Here is a 22,219-nt window from a genome sequence, read left to right as displayed (position 1 = left end):
CCTATATTTGTTCACACTATGAATTTCAGAAAAGTTGGTGGACCGGGCGAGTGGGATGTGATTTGAAATGAGGTGTATGATTAAATTCGAAGAATTTCTTGGTGTAATTCATAGCACGCGATCTGTTGCTTTTTCTAATACTAATAATAATAATAATAATTCTATTTAGTACTACAGTCTAGTGGTATTCCTAAGTGAGGGGCCTTAAATTTGATTATCGTCAAAGGAAAATTTAAACTTTATTATTACTAGCCCAATGTAAGACTTCTTTAGTGTAAATATATATTATCTCTTGCTTTAAAAAAAATAACAATAATGAACATGCCCTAATTAGTTCTTGATCATTGAAGTATAAACCACTTATGGTCGATATATATTAATTAAATTAGTTCATGATGATGTGTAGCAAACATGATTCTTTTGTAAAAAAATAATAATAATGATGAAGAATTTGTGTGCATGCTGAGAACTTTTGGCTTAACTTATAATTAAATTTTTATTGATTTTTTTGTAATTTACTTGTACAAGTCCACACATTTTGTCTATGAACATTTTTTTTTAAATGGGAAGGAGAGAAGGAGAGAGAACGTGGAACTGAGAAGAGAGGTTTTTATTTTGAGTAATATTAGGTAGACTAAATTTGCAAACTAAATTATGGTTCACTAATAAGAAATAAACACGTTAATCAATATTAGGTGATAATAAAATTATCAACTTCCATGTCACTTAGTTTACAAAGTTTAGTCAACAAATTTAGGGGGGGGTGAGAGATTTTAATTTTTTTAATGAATTTAAGTGTATTCAATTAGGATTTTAAGTGATTGTTTAATATTCAACCTGTATTCAATTACGATTTTAAGATAGTTTATTAAAATCCTTAGAAATCTAAGTGTATTCAATTAGAAGTTTATAACATTCTAGGTGTATTGAGTTCGAAATTTGTTTCAACAAAGTTTAAAAAGTTAAGGAATTTGAGGGAATTAAAGAGATTTCATAGTGTATTTTAAGCATTCACAAATCTCACATCTTGCCCTAAGATTTTGGAGGAATTGACTCAAAATTTTACATGGAATCTCTACAAATCAATTAAACTCCATCAAAATCCATAGATTTATAAATCCTTCAAAATCTCAATTGAATACACCCCCTTAGTCTCTCTAGCATTATCCTATTATTTTAATTTTTTTTTTTAACAAACGATATTATCTACACTAAGGGGAGGGGAGTGAGCTTAGCCTCACAATGGGCTAGCAATAATGTGGTTCAAATTCGTCTTTGGCGAGAATTAAATATAAGGCCTCTTACTTACAAGTGAAGAGGGATATCACTAGACCAAGCTACTAAATGACCCTTTTATTTTTTAATATTAGAGATATGTTATATGATTACATGTGGGTGGGGCTTAAATAAAAAAAAAAGCAAAATTTGATTTGTGCGAAATTACTGTACTGTCCATGATTTTATTTTGTCATAGAAGATTAAACTATATTTTCACCATCTTTTAATTGACAAGATGATTTTGTTAATAGATAGTATAGATGTTGAGAATAGAATTTAGTGTCTAGCATGGTTCTCGTTAAAAGTTGCAGTAATCGAATTTTCTACTAGCATATGAGTTCATGCGAAATTTTTATTATAGGTGTATCATGTTGACCAATATTTTAGATTATGATCATTAAATTTGGTTATTGAATCTTTAACTTAGGACTTAATTGTCAATAACTTTGATGTTTCAAAATTAGGAAGTCTTTATGACAATTTAACATGTCAAAGAAATCTAGCTGAAATGAGGTAGATGTAATGGTTGAAATTAACGTATGTTATATGAAGAAACTTTTCCATTGCAAAATTTTTAAACATCCTCGTGACGTATGCAACTTGTTGTAATCTTCCATCTAAAGAGGAAATAAAGAAAGTTTTCCAAAAAAAAAAAAAAAAAAAAAAAAGAGGAAATAAAGAAAAAGAAAAGCATATCTTTAATGTTGAAGAAACCAAGAAAGAGAAGGAAAAGTGGTACTTTCCAACCCTTACAACCGAATACTCATTTATTTTTGCGTAAATCTGACATTGATACTTTTGGAAGTACTGCAGGACTATTTACTGGCTTATGATTTTGATATATTAAAGTTTGCTGTGCCCACTGCCCTAATTTGTTAACAAAAGATACAATTCCTTGAACACAAAGAATGACAAGACAAAACAAAACAAAACAAAATCAAAACAAGCCTAATTGCACGATAAGACCTTTTGACTAAAACTGTTTGTATCACCTTCATTGCTAACTGACAATTATGTGAACTGTCTTATTATTAAATATATTGAAGGGTTTTAAATTTTAAACTCAACATACTTCTACTTATAAACTAATACTCGTTTTCACTACGGAGCTAACCTTAGCCAAATAGAAGTGGTGTGAAGCCACATGAGAGCCTGGATAGGCCCAGCCCCCGTCTGCAGCTCCCACCCACCATATAGCATTAGCATGTTGGTTTACAAGACTTTTAAAACCCACCGTTTTAATTAATGAAGGTGCTGAAAGAAAATTTATTATAAAATAAGATCTACTGTCGTGTGTTGTTGCCATGGTAGGTTTAAGCCATGACGTTTTCATCGAAAGAGGATGGGGATTCTGGGAATCCTCAAATTATATATATATGTTTATCGTATATTGTGAGAATAATTTTCGTCAGATAATATTTATATTTAATTCTAAATAAAAATATTTAAAATGATTTTTTATCGTATGATGTACGATGAACAGACACGATTTGAGAATCTTTGGGATCCTCACAAAGAGGATTCATTTTAATCAACTAGTTCTGCATTTATGCTATATTTTTGTAATAGTAATTGTCCCATGAAATCTCTAAAGCTTCATCATTTTTCTTTAGTTTATTATTGTTAATGACAATATCATTAGCATTATGTGTATTATTCTTCACTTATGAGTAAGTGATTTTATGTTCAACTCTAATTAATAATGAGTGCAATGATAAATTATTGCGGCTCACTCATGGCGTGACTTAGCTCAATCTTTCACTCTTACTGTAAAGTATCGTTATATCAAAATATTTATCCATGTCATTACAACAAAACCTGTAAAATTTGCTCACATTACTTATATTGTGCTTAATTCCTTTAATAAGGCCTAGCTAAAGCCCCTCCTAGACTTGATTTCTGGCTCCGCCACTACCAAATAGTTTGTATCTACCGTCTTTCTAATATTCATTAGAATCTACTTATTTGATAAATGAGAGAAGTGAGATGTTACATATTAGAATTTTGTGAATCTTACCTACTTATTTGAATTTCGTGAATCTCACATCTATTAGATGAGAGACGTGAGATATAAATAATTGCATTTAGCTATTTCACTCACTTGTTGTCCATTGATGCAATTATGATAAAAAAGCTAATCAACGTTGGGATCATAATCATGTTGTTTATACCATAAGGTACTTGTCTTGATCAATGATCAATCTCCTTCTTTTTATGATTTGTTAATTTTACTAAAGAATAATAATACTTAGTTCTGCATTTGCTCCAAATCTGCTGGAGAACTTGACAGGGCTACCTTTAGGGTTGTGTGCTTGATGACGACGATGATAATAAACATAATTAGGTATGTAGCCTTCTCACCAATATATTGAAACAATGTTATCCAAACTTTAGATAATGACTAAATTATATCATCAATTCACTTTTGGACAAAATGGAAACATTGGAATATACCACTAGATTCAGGGTTAGGCGTAGCATCATATATATAAGCTAATGTGGTCCGAGATGATGATTGTTCATTATTTTATGAGCGCTTTTGTTTGTTCCGTGTTAGGTTGGGTCATGAGGGTGAAGGAGACAAATCTAATTCGTAATCTCGGAAGAAAGATATTGTTCTTTTCTTACCTCTGCCTAGCTACAGAAATAAAAGAATATGGGTGCATATCATGGATCCACAAACTTTTTTTTATTTTATTTTATCAAATAGTGAGTGAAACTATCAAATGTTTAGAAAGAAGAAGATTGAGATAAATCAAATTCTGACTAGAGTGCATAAATATTATTGTTTTTTTGTCACATTTGCCATGAGTCCCCGACTTCACTAAGTGATAACCTCTTATTATTGGATAATGACTCAAAAAGTGTCTGCTTAGTGTCTAAGGCATCCAAACGTGTTAAATGACTATTAGTCTAATAATATTTCTTTTAATTTTTAAATCATTGCTTCCTGTAATGATGGCAAGGGCGGTGAGTAAACTAAATTCTATTTTTACATAAGAACATCATGGGACTCTTGTTTGATGTTGGCTACTTAAAACGAGGTTGTTTATTTTCTTTGCTCTCTATTTACAAATACAGTCTAACACGCATGTAAAATTAATGCATTAAAATCACACAGAAAAAAGTTTGTAAGCATTTGTAAAAATAGTGAGTTGTATGCAAACAAGATATGGCTATGTAAGAAGTTTAAGTACTTTCATGCTTAGAAAATTTGTATAACACAAGTCTTGCTTCAAAGTTAATCTATCATTTCGTTATATAGACCTGTCAGTTTTCAGCTGACTAATTTGATAGAGCTGAATTTGGGTTGCAATTCAGCTATTTAAATCATCTCCAATGGTGACTTATAACCTAAAATTCCCTTTTTTTACCCTCCAAAACCCACTCCAACCCAAAACCAAAACCAAACCTAAAACTTAAAACCTAAAAGGAAGGCAAATACCAGCCATAATTTAGCCCACAAAATAAAATGGGACCCACGGGTGAGAGTGAAAAGTGGGATGTGAAGCCCACACCCCAAAACCCAGTCCCCCCAACGCGCCTCATGCACCCCTTTTTTTCCAGCTGAAGGCCCGCCCATGTGGGTTGGTCTCCTCTACTATCAGCCTTATTGTAGCCCAACGGCTACTTTTGTTCATCCAACGGCCAGTTTAATGGGATCCACGTTCAAATTTTTTTTTTATATTTATATATTTATTGAATCTAACGGCTTAGATCGAATATAATCAAATCTAATGGTAAAAAAAAGATCTAATGGTCCAAATTTAAATCCAACAGCTAAAATAGTTTATATGGTTTATTAAATATCGTTTGTATTAAGTTTATGTAGTTTATCATGATTTTCATGTATTGATTTAGTAATTTTTCAAAATTTATCGGAATTTAAATATTTTCAGGTTAAAATGTTCATATAATTAATTTAGGATAGTCTACATAATTTTTTTTAAAAAGTTAATTTAAAAAAAAATAGCCTTAATCCATTCCTTGATAATCTCGGGCTAAAATTTTAGACCAAAAATGTTGGAGCAGAAAAACTATTTCTGGGTTAAAACCTAAATTTTCTGGGCTAAATATTTTTAAGTTATAAGCCACCATTGGAGATGGTCTTAAAGCTTGAACCCAAGTAATCTAAAGGAATGGTGAGACCACTACTCCATGTTGGGTTAGACTTTGTGTCACCATTGCAAACCTGTTGAATTTTGTAATACTACAGCTATAGCCTGTAGCCACATATATACTTTACAGAAATTCGTAACCATACCTAAGAGCCCAAACACATGGAATTGAAGGTTGGATTGTTTATAGCCCACAGCACTAACCCATGTCACTCACCTTTATTGTCATCTTAGGTGGATTCTTTAGAATGATGAGTTATTCTGTTCAGCGAGAAACACGTTATAAAGTGATGACATATGAATTGGGTAGTGACTAGTAAGCTTTATTTTGGAGTGTTCACTTGTAGTTTATCTCTTAATTTTTGTTTTATCCGGAGTCACATATCCTACAATTTCCATTCCAACATCATTAATTAACTTATTTTTCATTAGATTTTCTTGAGGTTGAAAATGCTGTATCTTATTATTATTATTATAATTATTTTTATTTAAAACTTCGGTAAAACGAGAGAAATTTATTGACAACGAAAAAAGAAATTACACCTATTTAGGAGAGATATAAACCTCACCCCTCATAAAATAAAGAAGAAAAGAGAGGAGAAGAAGTACATTGAAAAGATGGGGAACATAAACTTTACCTTCTAAAAACGAGAACAAAGAAAATTCAAGGGAGAAAAAAAGGGCGAAAGGGGGGGGGGGGCGAAACCTAATTTCTCTAAAATCAAACGTAAATGGTCTAAACCTGAAAGGCAACATAGTTTAAAAAAACAAACCCGCATGAGTCGTTGGTAAAGGGAAATCATGCCATACCAAATTGGAGAAGGCAAGCCCATGTTAGCAAAGTTGGAGATGTTATGTAAGAGTTGATGTAGACGTGAATTAGTTAGGTTGTTGTTAAATCAAATAACGCTATATTAAATTGTAATAGTAAAAAGATAAGATTCGTTTAACTGTTTCCTATTGGGATTTGCCTAACCCTATTATTCATGACATGATTTTCCTTTTTCTCAGCCTGTAGCTGGATTTCGAGAGCACGGCACCATCCAATTCGATGACTTCTAAAAGTGCTTAATATATGTTTTTACCTAACTATCTATATATATAGCCTATCAACACAGTGTAACCTATTAAACCCATCATTTTATTTTATTTTTTGGAAATTAAACCAATGATTAACTCAGACCAATTGAATATGCCTGCTGCCATTGGAAGACAATTATTCCAAGATTTGTGCGGATCCTTAATTTATAATTATCCGATTAATTTTTCTAAATGAAAAAAAAGTAATGTCAGGGAAATCAAAATTTTAAATCAAATTTTGTAAACTAAATAATCTGAACATTGATAATTGAATTATTACTTAAGTATTGATTAACGTGTTTATTTATTATTATTGGCACATCATTTGATTTACAAATTTAATTTAAAAGCTTGATCTTCTTTGAGAATTATTTTAGAACTTGATCTCTGATTGGAACTAAACCAAACCAAACTTCAATGTTTTTTTGTTAATGAGTTTTAGAGGCTATCTGAATGATCATTTTATAAGAAATAAATTAGAGTAGTGCTATTCACACATCATTTTTACTTCTCATCCATTTTTGTTAATTTGTTGTCATTGATTTTTTTCAATTCATTTTATCCGACCAATGAAAATTGAGAGTGGTGTGTAAGAGGTAAACATAGGTATATGGATAACACCATCCATAAACTATACCGCCGTTCCTCCATGTACTAGTGCAATTGATTATTCAGCTTTAGTTTGTGTGATTGTTTTATTGGGCAAGGATAATAAACTTGTGTTCTTCCTAAGGCGGAACCTACTTATCTCTTCATTTGCCATTTATGTATCTTCATCATACGAATATAATAATTGGAATCATTCAGTATCTTTATTATCATTTAGATATTATATCTGCAAAAAAATCATTCAATTTAGAGATTGTTTGTCATATATACATGTCATACCAATCAACGGTTTAGGAAACAAGTAATATCTTCATGATTAATTGTTCATTTGTTTAATCCATATGAATGGTTAAAAGATCTCCAAATTAAATGATTTTTCATATATATGATATTTACATCATGACAAAAATAATGAACAGTTATGATTATGATATTCGTCCAATAAAGATGTCCAATCTTAAATGGTGAACAAGTAGGTTACCCCGAGAGAGAGCACAATCATTACCCATTGACAAATGGTCTAATCTATCATTATTACTGTTCAAAGAGAATGAAACACCACTTAAACAACGAACTAATTCATTTCTGTCCATTGCAATAGTGGCATTTCTTTATTATTAATAATCATAAATTTGAGATTTCCTTTTTTGTGTTTGACAATTTTATTTTTCTTGCTTTTGCGGTTCAATTTAAATACAAAAAAAAAAATTATTTACTGCCAATTAGCAACCATCTTTCTTGCATATTTTCAGTTTCTATAGGCAGTATGCGTGCATTGAAAAAAAAAAAGAATAACGATGCTCAAACTACTGATATTTCACTTCTTTTTGGTGCACAATGAGGCAAACATCAAATTCTAAAACGTCTTAATATCACGCAAGATAATGAAAAACAATGGCAACAATCCAGCTTACTGCCAGCATCACATTACTTAAATATACGTAGGGCCCACTAGATAAAATCACAGCAACACAGCACCCAATAATGTGTATAAATCATCAACTTGGATTGTGGAATAGAGAACATTACCCAATTAAAGTTGGCGATAAATATTACAAACTAAGATATATAAGCAGTATGCTGTTGTCTTAAGATCACACATATATGAAACTAATTTACCCAACTTTAACTATGAGCCTTGCATAAGCAGAATAGGCAACAATGTGATGGAGTTGTTTAGGTCATGGCCCGAGACGGTAGTGAACGTCACCTGTGTAGTGTCCATCCATATAGAGGGCTGCATTCTGTGGGTGTAGGCCATCCATCACCATGAACTGCATGTCCTCTGAAGGCTTCCAGTGCCTCTTCCTTTGATTTATGAACCAATTGTTTATTTGTTTCTGATCCAAACCGGTAGACTCCGCCAATGCCACCTTCTCCGATTCCTGTTTAGTAACATGATCATTTTGTTAGATTGTAAACCGGATCATATATGTCATTAACAAATCGTCTAATTAGTGATACGAAATCCAATTAATTAATAGTCTGACAACATAACACAACATACTATTTGACACGAGAAAATTCCTCTATGATCCAAGAACGTAATGACATGTACCCATTCTTAATAGGATCTCAAAATCTCAATAAATTGAAAACATTTACCGAAGGATATGGCCACTTGTAATGTAGCTCCCACCAACTCAGGAGCTTCTGCCTGGCTTCTTTGGGCAATTTCCCTTTCTTCTTTTTCTTGGAAAGCTCTTGCTTCAGGCTACTTAAGTAACCACTATACTTTCTCAGCAGGTGATTCTTGAGCTCTCTGTCTTCAGCTCTTGGATCAATCTCAGGAACTTCAGTTTCTCCACCACTATTCTCCTGCTCGTCTTCAGATGAACCAATTCCTTCACACTTGTCCTCTACATATAGTAACATGCATGCAATTCTTAAGTATAATACCAGAGAGACCAAGGGACACAAATAAGTAGGGGTGTCCAAAGGAGAAAACCGGCGTGTGAAAATCATTTATATATCAAAACAGGAAAGAATGATCCCGGAATTCCATCCCAGAAAGTGCATGTGCATGTGCATCTGTTATGCTATATATTTCAAAACAGGAAAGGAAGAGACACCCACTTTGGCTAACAAGCACTCGTGATTGATTTATTATATATTTTCCTACAGATCGATCGTGCATTATGCAGACATTGTTAGAAGTAAACTTTATTAACTATCACAAATCATGCATTTATATATATTTATACACGTTCAGAAAGGCTTTTTCTTGAATTTATATTATGCAGATTTAAATAAAGTAAATCAAAGAACCAGTCAATATAAGATACTGTCAAGGTTAAGATACATGAACACCATAGAGTGTGAAAATAGAAGAAATACTCTATTGCAACCAATAAAAGCTCATCACATATAAAAAGCAAATCACTTGTCCAATAAATATTTATCACGTGGTGAATTAATGCCGAGATAATATCTTATCCACCGTTAAGGTTAGCTACGCTACTCTACCACTAGAAAGGAAAACAACAATAATAGATTCATGCACGCATAAAACATAAACAAAAAAGAAGAGAGAAAGAAGGATCATGTGCATGAACTGAAGATAGGTCAAATCTGGGGCATATAGGTATAGCTAGCATGGAACTTAATAAATGGGGTTATTCTATTTCATATGAATTCTGACATATCCGGACTGTCTGCATGGTGTAGCTAGCTGATTAAAATAGCATCCTATGTCCTTTCTCTTGTTTTTATAAGGTTTTTATTCTGTTTCTGGTTTATACAAGGTTTTTTGTATACGGATTAGTTTATTCAGGCATTGTTAAAATACCATTTTTAGCATATTTAATGAGGAACTAGGGAACGAAGACAATCGTGTTATATATATATTCCCCAACCCATATAGGTCCTACATAAGGAAAATTAGAGTTATGAAACAATGGGAGGTCTTGATTTTGGGAAACCCTAAAAGGAATGAGAATTATTTGTCAGAAAAAGGAGAATGATTAAGCAGATCAAATGTGGATATATTTTTATACAAATCTACACAATAAGCAAAGAAATTACGTCGTTATGGCACTATTAAGCTCGTGATTAAATGTGTATGTTCATCAATAATCATTAAAGCCACTCGTGAATTAAAAAGGGGGCAGGTGTGGTTTATTGTTTCTTCTTCTTCTTCCTCTAGCTTCCTCTTTGTTCTTGGAACGCACTATTTGATGGGTCAAAGTTTCTCCATAAAAAAAATAACTGGATTTGACGTACGCCTAGAAAATTAAAGAGATCCTGACAACTTGTGGGTACTCTTCTCAAGGTGAGACAAAACAGTTGGACTAGCAGTTCTTGCAGGCATTTCAAGACCCAAAAACCCACATCTCCCATTTTATGGATTTTAACTCCAAGCTCCTTCCCCATGCTGCTTATGTTATAATAATAGTTAAATTCAGTATTGAACTTAGGTTTAGTGGTAATGGATACATATACGGTAGGTAGAGTTCGAAGACGTCCAATATAACATAAAAGAATATAAGCACATGGATATATGAGTCCAAAAATTACTTGTGCGTAGAGAAAATAAGAAAAACTTACCAGAGGGTGAGAAGATTCGAAGAGGAGGAGCATTATTATTATTTCCAAGCATGTTAAGCTGAGTTTCAATCCTTCTCATGAAATCCATGGCTTCTTGTATTGGCCTTGTTAGTTCTTCACGATATTTCACCAGCATATCGTAGTATGCTTCCTGTTAAAATAGTACGTAATTCATCGATCCAAATTTTATTGTTTATCATAATAAAAAACAAGTAAATGTGCATGAAATGTATTAATCCCCATTAAAAAATTACTAACTAAGAAAACAAATTGAAATGGAAGATAGGGATCACCATGAACTGATCGAGTTCTGGGTCTTTTGAAGTTTCTCTTGAAGTTCCTGAAGATCGCTGTCGTGCCTCAAACTCCTGTCTGGCAACTGAGAGTCGAGGCACAACATCAGATGGAGCTCCCACCTACATCCATAACACAAAAGATTCACAAATCGAAGAGATGTGCTTAGCCAAGTTCGTTAAAGCATTGTACTCTCTTTTTGTACCAAAATTTAAATCTTTCTTCTCATAGTTTAAATGAATTTAATACAAAATCTCGTTTATATAATTGATTTATTCTTCGTGGTCTAAAAAGAGAAAAATATGTTAATTAATAAATAATTACCCTTTGGCAATCCATGTAAGCTTCCACGAGGTTAGAGTACTGAGGGTGGGCGATGATCTTGGCTTTGATGGCTTCAACTTCGTTGGAGCTCAGGCTATGATCATCGTTTTGCAGATCCAAATTATGCTGTAGCTGATGAACAACTGGTTGGTGCCCTCTTGATGAAGAAACAAGATGATGATTATTATTGTTATTGTTGTACTGAAATTTTGGGTGGCCATGTTGTGATGTGGTGGCTTCGGTCTTCACATTAATTGGGTGTGTTCCTGGAAACTGAAAATTACACTGATCGCCGCTGCCGCCGCCGCCTCCACCGCCGCTTGATTGAAGATGAAAGGTGTTGATTCCCATCTGATGATCACTTGCAGCTCTCCCATAATTTCCTCCAAGGTTTGGTGAGGCGTAGAGGAAGTTTCCCCGACCACCTGAACTCTCATGATCCATTTGATTGTTGTAGTCTTCCATTTTATTTCTCTCTCAACAAAAAGGTTTCTAATTTATAAATCAACTAAAACCCTAGTAGTAAAGGGTTACAGAGGAAGAGACCGAAACCTAGCTTGTGAACACAGGAAGGAATAATTTTATGAGTACTGGGAACACAAACCACGACGACCAGAGTTTTTTGTAAGCCAAAAGGTTAGGGAGTTGAGTAGGGAAATGGGAACTAATATATTTATTGGCAATCCATGGGATTATGGAGGCGAGGAAGTGAAGCCAAACAAGGAATTAAGCATGTTATAATTTCGTTACAGAATAATAAATGTCATAATTGATTGTTTTGAAGTACTGAGAGGAGGAGATGGCGTGGCCGGAACCGGCAACTCGCGGCACTGTGTTGTGCGAGGGTGAAAGAGACTGACTATGCTTTGTTGAAAGAAAATAAAGAAGTAATTGAAAATGCTCAAAAGCTACGACTGTATACGAGACCTAGCGATCAGGCAACTCACTAGTCACTAGATTGTAGATTTTTCTTCCATCAATCTCTCTCCCCCCCTCCCGAGTAGTCTTGATTTTTAACCTTTGTTTCACGGAAAATTTTCCTGTTTTTCTTTTCATTAATTTATTTTAAACTTTTTTATTTAATTCAAATTGCTTTTCTTATTTGTTTTTCTCCTATTTCGCATAAGAAAATAATTTCCGTATTTATTTCGGAAAGAAACAATTACGATTTTATTAGTAATTTAATAGTCACGGTATTGATTGATCTTTGACGGACAAGCATGAGAACACAAAATCGTCTCATAATCCGCCCCTTGGTAAACTTTTAGCACAAAATCGCTAAGAAAATGGGTGAGGGAACATTCCTTGCATATAAGTAGTGTCAACTCCGAAGAAAAACTACAAAAGAAACTAATAGTGACCGCTACTATAAGAACTCTGCCTATAAAATCACCAATGAAACTACCAGTTATATGAGGATAAATCGCACCAACTTCACCATGAGACATGAATAAAAGATGTAACTCCAAAAAGGGCAAATGAACAAAAGCCGCATTAATTATAATCTAGAGAACCCGCATGACAAAAGTTCATTCCCATTTCCTGCCAAACCCACACGACCTAAAAAAACCTAAGTGTGAGGATTTTGGGAGAAGGATTGGTTTGAAAAAGGATAAAAAAAATAAGTGATGGAGAACTCAAATTGAAGCAAGTTTAGACACATACCATCACCACAAAAGGAATTATTATTGACCACAATAAAGTAGAAAAATAAAAAGAGGGAGAGGAGTTGAGCGTAAGGGAGGAGGAAAAGGTAGATGTGCTTCTTCTTTCTCCTTCCCTACGACAACTTTTGCTCTAATGAAACTTTTACATAAGGGTAATCGGAATAAAAAGCAGAAATAAAGGAGAAATTTGCCTTTAAGTTGTCATTTAGGTAAACAAATTGTATTTAAGGGAACAATTTTTCCATTTGCTCATAACACAAACTGCTATATTGCATGCCTAACATATATAAGTGAAAAATTAACATATTTTTCAACATTTCTTATCTTGTGCTCTAGTTACACAAAATTTTTTTCCATTTGAAGAGCCACATTATGGCCCCTGAAGATGAAGTAGGATTCCCTCCTCTTCAAATCTCCTCCTCTCTCACTTTCCTTTTTTCTTTCTTTCTCTATAAAGAAGTCTGTGGAGCAAAAAATAATCAAGAAAAATATGGAGGCTACACGTGGATTCTTGGGTGAAAAAGACAAAATTACTCTCGAGGCACACCGGAACTCCTATGCGTAAGCAGTGAACAATCACGACTCAATCAAGGTCAAAAGTGATCAAAATAGGTATTTATTCAAAACATATTGCATTCATCCTCATTAAATCCTCCCCACAAGGTAACCTTCAAATATAATCACCTAAATTAATTTCCTAATTGATTGCAATATATTATGGTGACATAATATCTTGCAATTACACCCAAAAAACCACCAAATGTGGCCGGTTCCCACCTCTCTAAAGGGGGCCGGCCACACCCCTATAAATACAACTTCATTTCTCAAAAAACCTAAGTTGAATCCTCTTGCAAAATTCTCTTAATTCTCCAAACACTTTTCCCTCAAAATTCTAACTTTGGCATCGGAGGTTCTTTGACCAAAGCCCTCCTCATTCATTGTGGACATGTAAGGCTCTTGGCCTTGATCTAAAGTGTGAATTGTTTTTGCAAGTGCATTTTTGTCTAAGAACAAGAAGGAAGAAATTTGCATCCACAAATTGGTGCTTTCATTGAGAATCTTGATCAAATGCTCGTAAAAGACTCTCGCATTCAAGGTTTTTCGTTTCTTGTTCATTTGTATATTTTTCGTACGTTCTTATTCTTGGAATTTTTATTTTTAAAAATTCTTCGATAAAACGTACAAGAAAAGTACAATGGCAAGATATTCGAAAACCTCAACGAACGGAAATTCCAACGTTCAAGGATTAGGACCGCGGCGATTTACGAGGCTCAACACAATGATGAGTGGAGAGGCACCACCCGCATGGGGCACCACCGTGGCCACTATGATAGCCACCATTCGCAAAGCCCATGGCGCCACAACCATAGCCCAAGCCCAATGTGAGACGGCCCGAGCCACTCAAGCCCCGACACGAACGTAACGTGTTTTTAGGTCACCTCGCACCCACGTGCGCTACATGCTGAGCAGCTCATTCCAGTGGCCCATTATGCTTCTACAGTCCAGCCCACTCTCGTGGCCCAGCCTGCTCCAGTGGCCTTCCAAACAGCTCAAATCAGTTCAAGATTAGTTCAACCATCCCGGCTTCAAATTTTTTGGGCATACAATTGAACCAAAAGCATTTTCACCACACTTCTCCTCGGATTTGACATTCCCCAGTTCGAATCTTGCGCCCGGAGTCTACCATACTTCCACTGCTTAAGGATATGTATTTCTTCCAAGCTTTTCCAATCCAAATGTCGAATAACACTTGTCTCAACAAGTCATAGAGTTGACAAGCACCCTTACACAACAGACGACTTGGTGAATCAGCTCTTACAACGTGCCCTAGACGAGGTGTCCCAAAGTAGGACAAAGGAAGACAAGGAACCTCTCCAGTAACGTCCCGGTAAGCAGCCACTTGACCAGCCATCAACTGAGCGTTCGAGCGGTGTACACTCCCCATTGGGCCCCTGAGACAGCGTTTACTCTCGTCTTAGCGCGTAGATAGGAGTGCATTCTTGACTAAGCCTACAGATGAGCATACATTCACGATTGGGGCCACACTTCGATAGTTAACATGAGTAACCTTCTAGGCGAAATGTTTATTCGCGGTTAGGCCCGCAAGGAGCATCATCCCCCTCACATCGAAGTAGGCAACACGAAGGACGGAGATAAGCAGTCACTCAGTCCGGCTCAAGCTCAACCAACAGCCTGTGAAGAATTCATTCGCCTGCTAGGAATGAACCACATGCACCACAGCCGCGGCATAGACGAGCCGATCATGTAGAACAGCAGCCTAGACCAGTAGGTCATAATCGGGGGCAACCGAGAGCTTTGTTACCCCCAACAAAGGCAAATTCATGAAGAATTAGAAAGGCTTATAACCGAGCGATTATGTGATTTTCAACGCAACAAGGTCAATAACGAGGCATTACGATATGACTTGACCAACATAAGCAGGTCACCTTTCACGGACGAGATCGAGCAGGCAGAGCCTCTATACAAGTTCAGCATGCCACATTTCACATCATTTAAAGGGGATGGAAAGCCGGAGAGACACCTAAAGCATTACCGAGGCGCAATGATTTTCTATCGAAACAACGACGATCTCATAAGCAAGATATTCGCCACCACTCTACAAAGCAAGGCACAAGATCGGTTCTACACCCTGCTGCCACAATACATCCGAAGTTTCGATGAATTTTCATTGGTTTTCACCAAAGTATATTCATCTTATCGCTCGATCAAGAAAAAATCCTGCCACTTGTTCAACGTCAAGAAGAACCCAAATAAGTCGTTTCGCGACTATGTGAAGAGGTTCAAAGCAAAGAAGGTAAAGATATTCGGATGCAACGACTCGATAGTTAAAGCAGCCTTCCAAAAAGGACTCATAACAGACCACTCGGTGTTCGGAGAATTAATCATGAAAGAAGATCTAACTCTGGCAGACTCTTTTGCTCTAGTAGAAAAGCATGCACTTTGAGACGAAGTTCACTGATGCACATTTAAGGTAAATCTGAGCGATTATGAATATGAAGTCCCTTACTACTCTGAAGGAAATTCAAGGTCTAACTAGACGAGTAGCCGCATCTGAAGCAGCAATAAGCGTTACCCTCATACGAGAATAGATAGAAGCTCAACTATCTGTATGCCACGATTCAAAACCTCTCCTCGATGCGGAAATCAGCTACCATAAATTCAAAAGCTAACTTTGGCAACAATTGTTGCAACTCGGAAGCTCAAGTTATACCTTCAGACGCACTCAATCATCCTCATGATGCACTATTCTGCCCAATCCAAACGCGCGACGATAAAGGCGCAGACACTGGCGGTTCAAAGTTTTTTTACAAACACAACAACTCAGCTCAAAAAGCACACCAAGGGTAGACGAACACTAGAAGGACACACTCGGAATTAAGTTTTATCCTCGTCGCCCCAAAAGATTCTACATATGAACCACACGGACCGGCAGTTGAGCATCATCTCTTGATTCGTGTAACACGGCCCCAACCTACCCTTACTCCATAATTCAACTATAGAGTGGCCTACTATCGGCAGTTGAGTATCTACTACTACGTGTAACATAGCCCTAGCTTCACGGCTCTTTACTGCGCCTTCACGCATAGCCTAGGCAACGCAACAGAGCGGCCCAACGACGCCCCAAAGGCAGCTGAGCACACCTTAACCAAGCCTGCTTCACCAGATGGAGACTTCTGGCATTTGGATGTCGATGGCGCATCCAACTACAAAGGTTCTGGAGCTGGCATGGTCCTTGTTATCCCATAAGGTTTAACGCTCGAGACGATCGTTCTAGGCTTCAACACATCCAACAACCAAGTAGAGTATAAAGCCCTACTAGCAGGCCTCTGAATGGCAAAAGGCTTGGCAATGAAAAAGCTCGTAATACATTTCGATTATTAGCTAATCATCAGCCAGACTCCTATGGAGTACACGGCAAGACATCCGAGGATGGCACAATACCTAGAGAATGTACGAAAGCAGCTTGAGACATTTCAGACTTATACTCTTACTCAAGTACCGTGGGCAGACAACGCTTACGTGGACGCACTAATCGACCTAGGCTTCACCTTTGACCATCAATTCAAACGCTCTATTCTAGTGAAGTATCTAGACAAGCCAAGCGTAAAGTTAGAGTAGGCAGCCAAAGTGTCACAAGTTAGTACAACTCCCAACTGGCAAAGTTCTATTATAGACTACATGGTCAATGACACACTCACCATAGAAAAGTTGGAGTCTAGAAAGCTCCGAATAAAGACATCACGCTACTACATGTGGAAAGACATTCTCGTCTACATATCCTACATTGGACTACATCTCCACTGCCTAGCACCTACCGACGACTTAAATGTTCTAACCTCAATCCATAAAGGCATTTGTGGAAATCACTTCGGATACCGATCTTTAGCACATAAATCTCTTCACGCGGGCTACTACTAGCCTATCATGCACCAAGATGCTAATAAGTTAGTACAAAAGTACAACCACTGCCAACACTACAAGTCGGTACCAGTACTGCCTGTCAGTGAACTACACCCGCAGACAAGTCTTTGGCCGTTCATGCAGTGGGCAATCAACCTGGTAGGGCCAATGCCGCCCACTACTAAGGGCAGGGGCATGATGATCGTGGCAACCGATTACTTCACCAAATAGGTCAAAGCAGGGCCCATAACAACCACGACTCAGACGGACATACAGCGCTTCATACGGAGGAACATCATTTGCCGATTTGGCATTCATCAATCCATCGTCAGAGACAACGGCCCGTAATTCGTGGGCAACGATTTTGTGAAGATCTTCCAAAAGTATATCATCAAGCAGCATATGTCCACGCTGAGATATCTTCAAGGCAATGAGTAGGCCGAAGCATCCAATAAGACGATCTTTAACTGCCACAAGAAATCTCTCACCGGCAAGAAGGGAAAATGGCCAAACGAACTCCCAAGATATCTATGGGTGAAACTCATTTCTCTTTAGCATTTGGTTCAGAAGCAATCATTCATCCCAATGTCATCGTGCCAAGTATCAACACTCTACTACTAAGAATTGAGCAGAACAGTAAGGAAATTGCCACAAGATTAGATTTGGCAAAGAAGAAGCGTAAGCAGACCATCACTCGTACCGCAGCCTATCATCAATAGCTTATTTCTAGCTACAACAAAATGGCCAAGATCCAGCAGTTCCAACCTGGAAATCTAGTCTTCATCACTGCCCGCAGAGAAGACTCCAAAAAGATGGATCCCATTTGGAAACCTCCGTACAAGATCAACAGAGTAGGCAACAAGGGTAACTACACCCTCCCCACAAAGGACAACAAAGAGATCGAAAAGCAATGGAATGCCTACAATCTGAGGAAGTATCATATGTGGCATCCCGCTAAATCAAAGCCTAGAGACTCAAACAACTCGATAGGCACCACCTCACAAGCCGGTGACTATCCAGTTGTTATGCAGTTTCTACCTTACAACTAAGTTCTCGTTCGTTTTACTTATTTTTCAATGAGGAATTCAGAAGTAATCTACAACTTGGCTCAGTTGCATGCTTACAACAACTGATCACTCCTGCACTTTAAAAGAATATTGCACCCTTCCTAGGGACTCATTGCATGAATTGTGGCCCTCGAGAGACCAACCATGATTTCCAGTGCGAAAGGGTAAACAAATTCCCCAACACCCTCATGGGTTTTTTCTCTAATGCTGAAGGATAAACTTTACACTCTGAATATCCAGACGTGGATGAGTCGGGCTATCCTAGTGTAACTAGGTGCACAATTGCTTGCGCCAGGATTCCTAGAAGTAGCCATAATGATATTTTTCAAGGCTTGGCTAACTGAAAGATTTTGGATCTCTTGGCCTAATTCGTAGATAACCGGGCCCTAGAGACGGAGGGGGCACGTAACGCAGTACACCTTATGGACGGCTAACCTAGAACCGTAAAGCTGTTATCGAGTGCACTAAGGTGGCTTACGGTTTCCGAAATACTGCTTACTGCTTGCCTTTCAAGCAGTAAAGCCGCGCTAGACTTATACAACTACACATTTATGTGAAAGGTTAAACAAGCTAGCATGCATAAACGAAGCTTCATCCATTGTCGACCTGCTATGCAGTCGATGTGCTTCATTTCTGCCAAAATGCGGAACGAACTACACCAAATCCTAAAGTGTTGTGATACTTGCTACGCAACCTACGGAATTGAAGAAGGCCAAAGTTAACAACCAAGTGGTCACGTGGACTCGTCTGCTTCTATGAGTAAAGTGTCCAGCTGCCAACCCTATGGCTAACAACTTTGCAAAGTTCTACACCAACACTTACGGCAGCGTAGGCTACGCGAGCTTTTCTGCTTATAGAAAAGTAGCACGCCTGCCACTTATCTATAAAGCCTAAAGGTTAGGGCATGAACAAAAGAAGCAAAGATGGAGAAAAACGAAGAAATCAAGTTTATTAAATTTTCTAGCAAAATTAATAAACAAATAGTAATGGCCGAATGAGTTCAAGCAAAACAAAAGCAACAAGGAAAACAAAGAAAATCTTAAACGCTACCTAGAAAACAAACCTTCAGCAGCTTAGACATCCCACGACTACTCGGCCGCCACACCTTCAGTAGCCGCAACGTTCCCAGCAAGGGTGTCATCTGGTGCTTCACCCTCAGCTGCTCCAGCTTGGGCATCAACCTCTATGACTACGTCACCAATGGGGGCCTCAAAAGTAAAGGTAAACAAGTCTTCTGGAGAAATAGATAAGGATTCGAAGTCTTTCCCAGCAAACTCGAAGTCAGACGGCCTACCAAAAAGATGATCTACATAACCCATCTTGTAGAAATCGGCCTGACTCTGAACAAGCAAAGCCTCGAGCCCAGCCTTCTCACATTTCAGCTACTCGTTCTCCTCGAGCAGACCAACATGAACGCGCTGCATCTCATCCACTTCTTTCTTCAAACTTTTGTTGATCCTCAGCGCACCTTGCTGTTCCAACACTTTGGGTTCAAGCCTATCAACGACCTTTTTCAAGTAGATCACTTGGTTATAAACAACAATCAACTCTTCATCCTTTTCCTAAACAGCGGAACGAAGCTCAGAAATAGCACACTTAAGATCTTGAATATGAGGTATGTAACATCTAATCCTTCTCTACACTTTCATACTTAACTTGGATCGCGTCAAGCCTAGTCTTAGTCTTCAAGTCAACGATCTTTTCGCGAGTGGTCTTAAGCTATAGAGAAGTGGGAGCAGAGATATTAGACCCCTTCAAAGCAACAAGCTCATACTCCAACCTCTTGATATTCTCGGCAGAGGAATAAGTTTCGGCTGCCATAGCCTTTGCCATCTCCTTGGCAACCTTGGTATCCTCTTGGTCAAGAAGCATAGACTCGGCTACTAGAATAGTCGTCCACTACATCATAGCAAGCAGAGCAGTTCTCATATACTTGGCCGTATGCTTCGCAAAGGAACTTGGGCAAACATCCCTTCTAACGCCACCGACAAACTTAGCATAAACGTTCATGTCTTCAAGCGGATCTGGTTTCAAAGGCGCACATATCTCAGCAGCCTCCCCAAAATAGGCATAGTGCATTTCTCACAACTGCCCACGTGAGCAGCCTCATTCTTCTCAGCAGGCAAATCAGTCATAGCATCAAGAAGAGTAGGCATTGGCGCCACTTTAACAGCAAAGTCCACCTTATCACTCTTCATAGTAGTAAGCCTCTCCAAAGGTGAACCAGACTTAATTCCCAACAGACGTTTTGGCACTAATTTCTGCATTGGGGGCATGGCAGGACCTCTACACTGAGCAATCTTATCGCAGCCGTACTAGCCATCTTTGGCACTGCAAGCGTCACTAGCTCAGATCTAGCAGCCTCATCTTTCTTCCCCTAGGAAGAAGTCAAGTCAATCATAAGCTTATCAGTAGCAGGTGGACCCTCACGAGCATCGAAGGAAGTCTTCGGCTTTTTTTTTAGCAACCCACCTTTCTCTTGGCAAAGAGGACTAAGCAACCAACGCCATTCACGATACTCGGTAGGGGAGCTCAACCTATGATGGCTTTTCCCTCATTTTTTCTCTCAGACCAGCAAGCAGGAAGCTTACATACCCATCATTCCAGCAGCCTATGAGGCCCGCGACCTCCTCATTGCTCTTAATTGCTGGCCTGGCTTGCGTCAGGTCCAAAAGCCCAAAAGACATGAGCCATGTGGCTCACGTAGCACTGCACCCCAGCGCCTCGATCCGCGGCCCCAGCTCCACAGCTGCCCCTGGCTTTAGCCAAGCCGAGCAACCCAAGCAGTGGACCCTGCCAAACAACATCCTCGGCCCCTGCCGAGCCAACTCCTGACCCCTATCAGCCGACGTGCCGCACCACCCTGACGACTACCCCGCGGCAGCATTATCCAAGAAGAAGACAAGGAAAATTAATTTTTTCTTCCCCCTCCCTTAGCAATTAATTTCCTAATTGATTGCAAGATATTATGGTGACATAATATCTTGCAAGTACACCCAAAAAACCACCAAATGTGGCCGATTCCCACCTCTCCAAAAGGTGCCGGCCACACCCCTATAAATACCACTTCATTTTTCAAAAAAACCTAAGTTGAATCCTCTTGCAAAATTCTCTAAATTCTCCTAACATTTTTCCCTCAAAATTCTAACTTTGGCATCGGAGGTTCTTCGGCTAAAGCCCCCCTCATTTATTGCGGGCGCGTGAGGGTCTTGGCCTTGACCTAAGGTGTTAATTGTTTTTGCAAGTGCATTTTCGTCCAAGAACAAGAAGGAAAAAATTTGCATCTACAAAGTCAATCCAAGAAATTGACGTATTTTAATCATGACAGTTCAAATAGGAGGAGACTGAAAGAGGAGAAATTTTGGGGAAAAAAAAAAAGAATCCTACTCCTAATGAGATGACATCCTTTTTATTTTATAAGCGTATTATAACTTGTTGCGAGTATATCCGACATTCTCAATGTAACTTATCTTACCTTACAATGTTTTAAAAAATATAGTAACCGAGGCCTATTCGCACTTTACCAATGGTTTTTCTTTGGATACTTAAAACCTCTAACAATCATTTCTTCTTCTTCTTCTTCTTTTAAAATCATTTCTGAAGATGAGTTTTCTTATTTAGTGAGATGAGGTGAAAGTTGAGTGACCGAACAAAGGGTAAGTGCTCTACCAATAGAAAGAAAAGACAAAATTCAACTTAATTTGGAAGGAATACAATATTTCTTAAAGAGTAATACTAGGGAGATCAAATTTTTAAAATCAAATTACAAATCAAATGATATATCACCAATAAGAAATAAGCTCGTTAATCGATA

General features: G+C 37.5%; 1 protein-coding gene across 1 annotated transcript; it reads right to left on the bottom strand.

Moving 5' to 3' along the window:
* Positions 1–8,072: 8,072 nt before the first annotated feature.
* Positions 8,073–12,243, bottom strand: LOC126633204 (homeobox protein knotted-1-like 1). Its single transcript, XM_050303776.1, has 5 exons — positions 11,250–12,243; positions 10,925–11,047; positions 10,632–10,782; positions 8,691–8,944; positions 8,073–8,470 (listed from the first exon to the last, which is right to left on the bottom strand). Exons 1-5 carry the CDS (start codon positions 11,712–11,714, stop codon positions 8,267–8,269), a joined length of 1,197 nt encoding a protein of 398 aa, XP_050159733.1. The 5' UTR covers positions 11,715–12,243; the 3' UTR covers positions 8,073–8,266.
* Positions 12,244–22,219: the final 9,976 nt, after the last annotated feature.

The sequence above is a fragment of the Malus sylvestris genome, chromosome 8, assembly GCF_916048215.2.
Source record: "Malus sylvestris chromosome 8, drMalSylv7.2, whole genome shotgun sequence".
Taxonomy (NCBI): Eukaryota; Viridiplantae; Streptophyta; class Magnoliopsida; order Rosales; family Rosaceae; genus Malus; species Malus sylvestris.
Note: the sequence above shows the minus strand (reverse complement) of the source record. Positions and strands in the feature narration are given on the sequence as shown.

What these genes read in the sequence shown, in the direction of transcription:
- LOC126633204 (XM_050303776.1), bottom strand. Translation starts at nt 11,714, where the DNA reads ATGGAAGACTACAACAATCAAATGGATCATGAGAGTTCAGGTGGTCGG. An exon ending in CTTACATGGATTGCCAAAGG is followed by an intron (nt 11,048 to 11,249) that starts GTAATTATTTAT and finishes TTATGGATGTAG; the next exon opens with GTGGGAGCTCCATCTGATGT. An exon ending in ACAAGTGGCCATATCCTTCG is followed by an intron (nt 8,471 to 8,690) that starts GTAAATGTTTTC and finishes GTTACTAAACAG; the next exon opens with GAATCGGAGAAGGTGGCATT.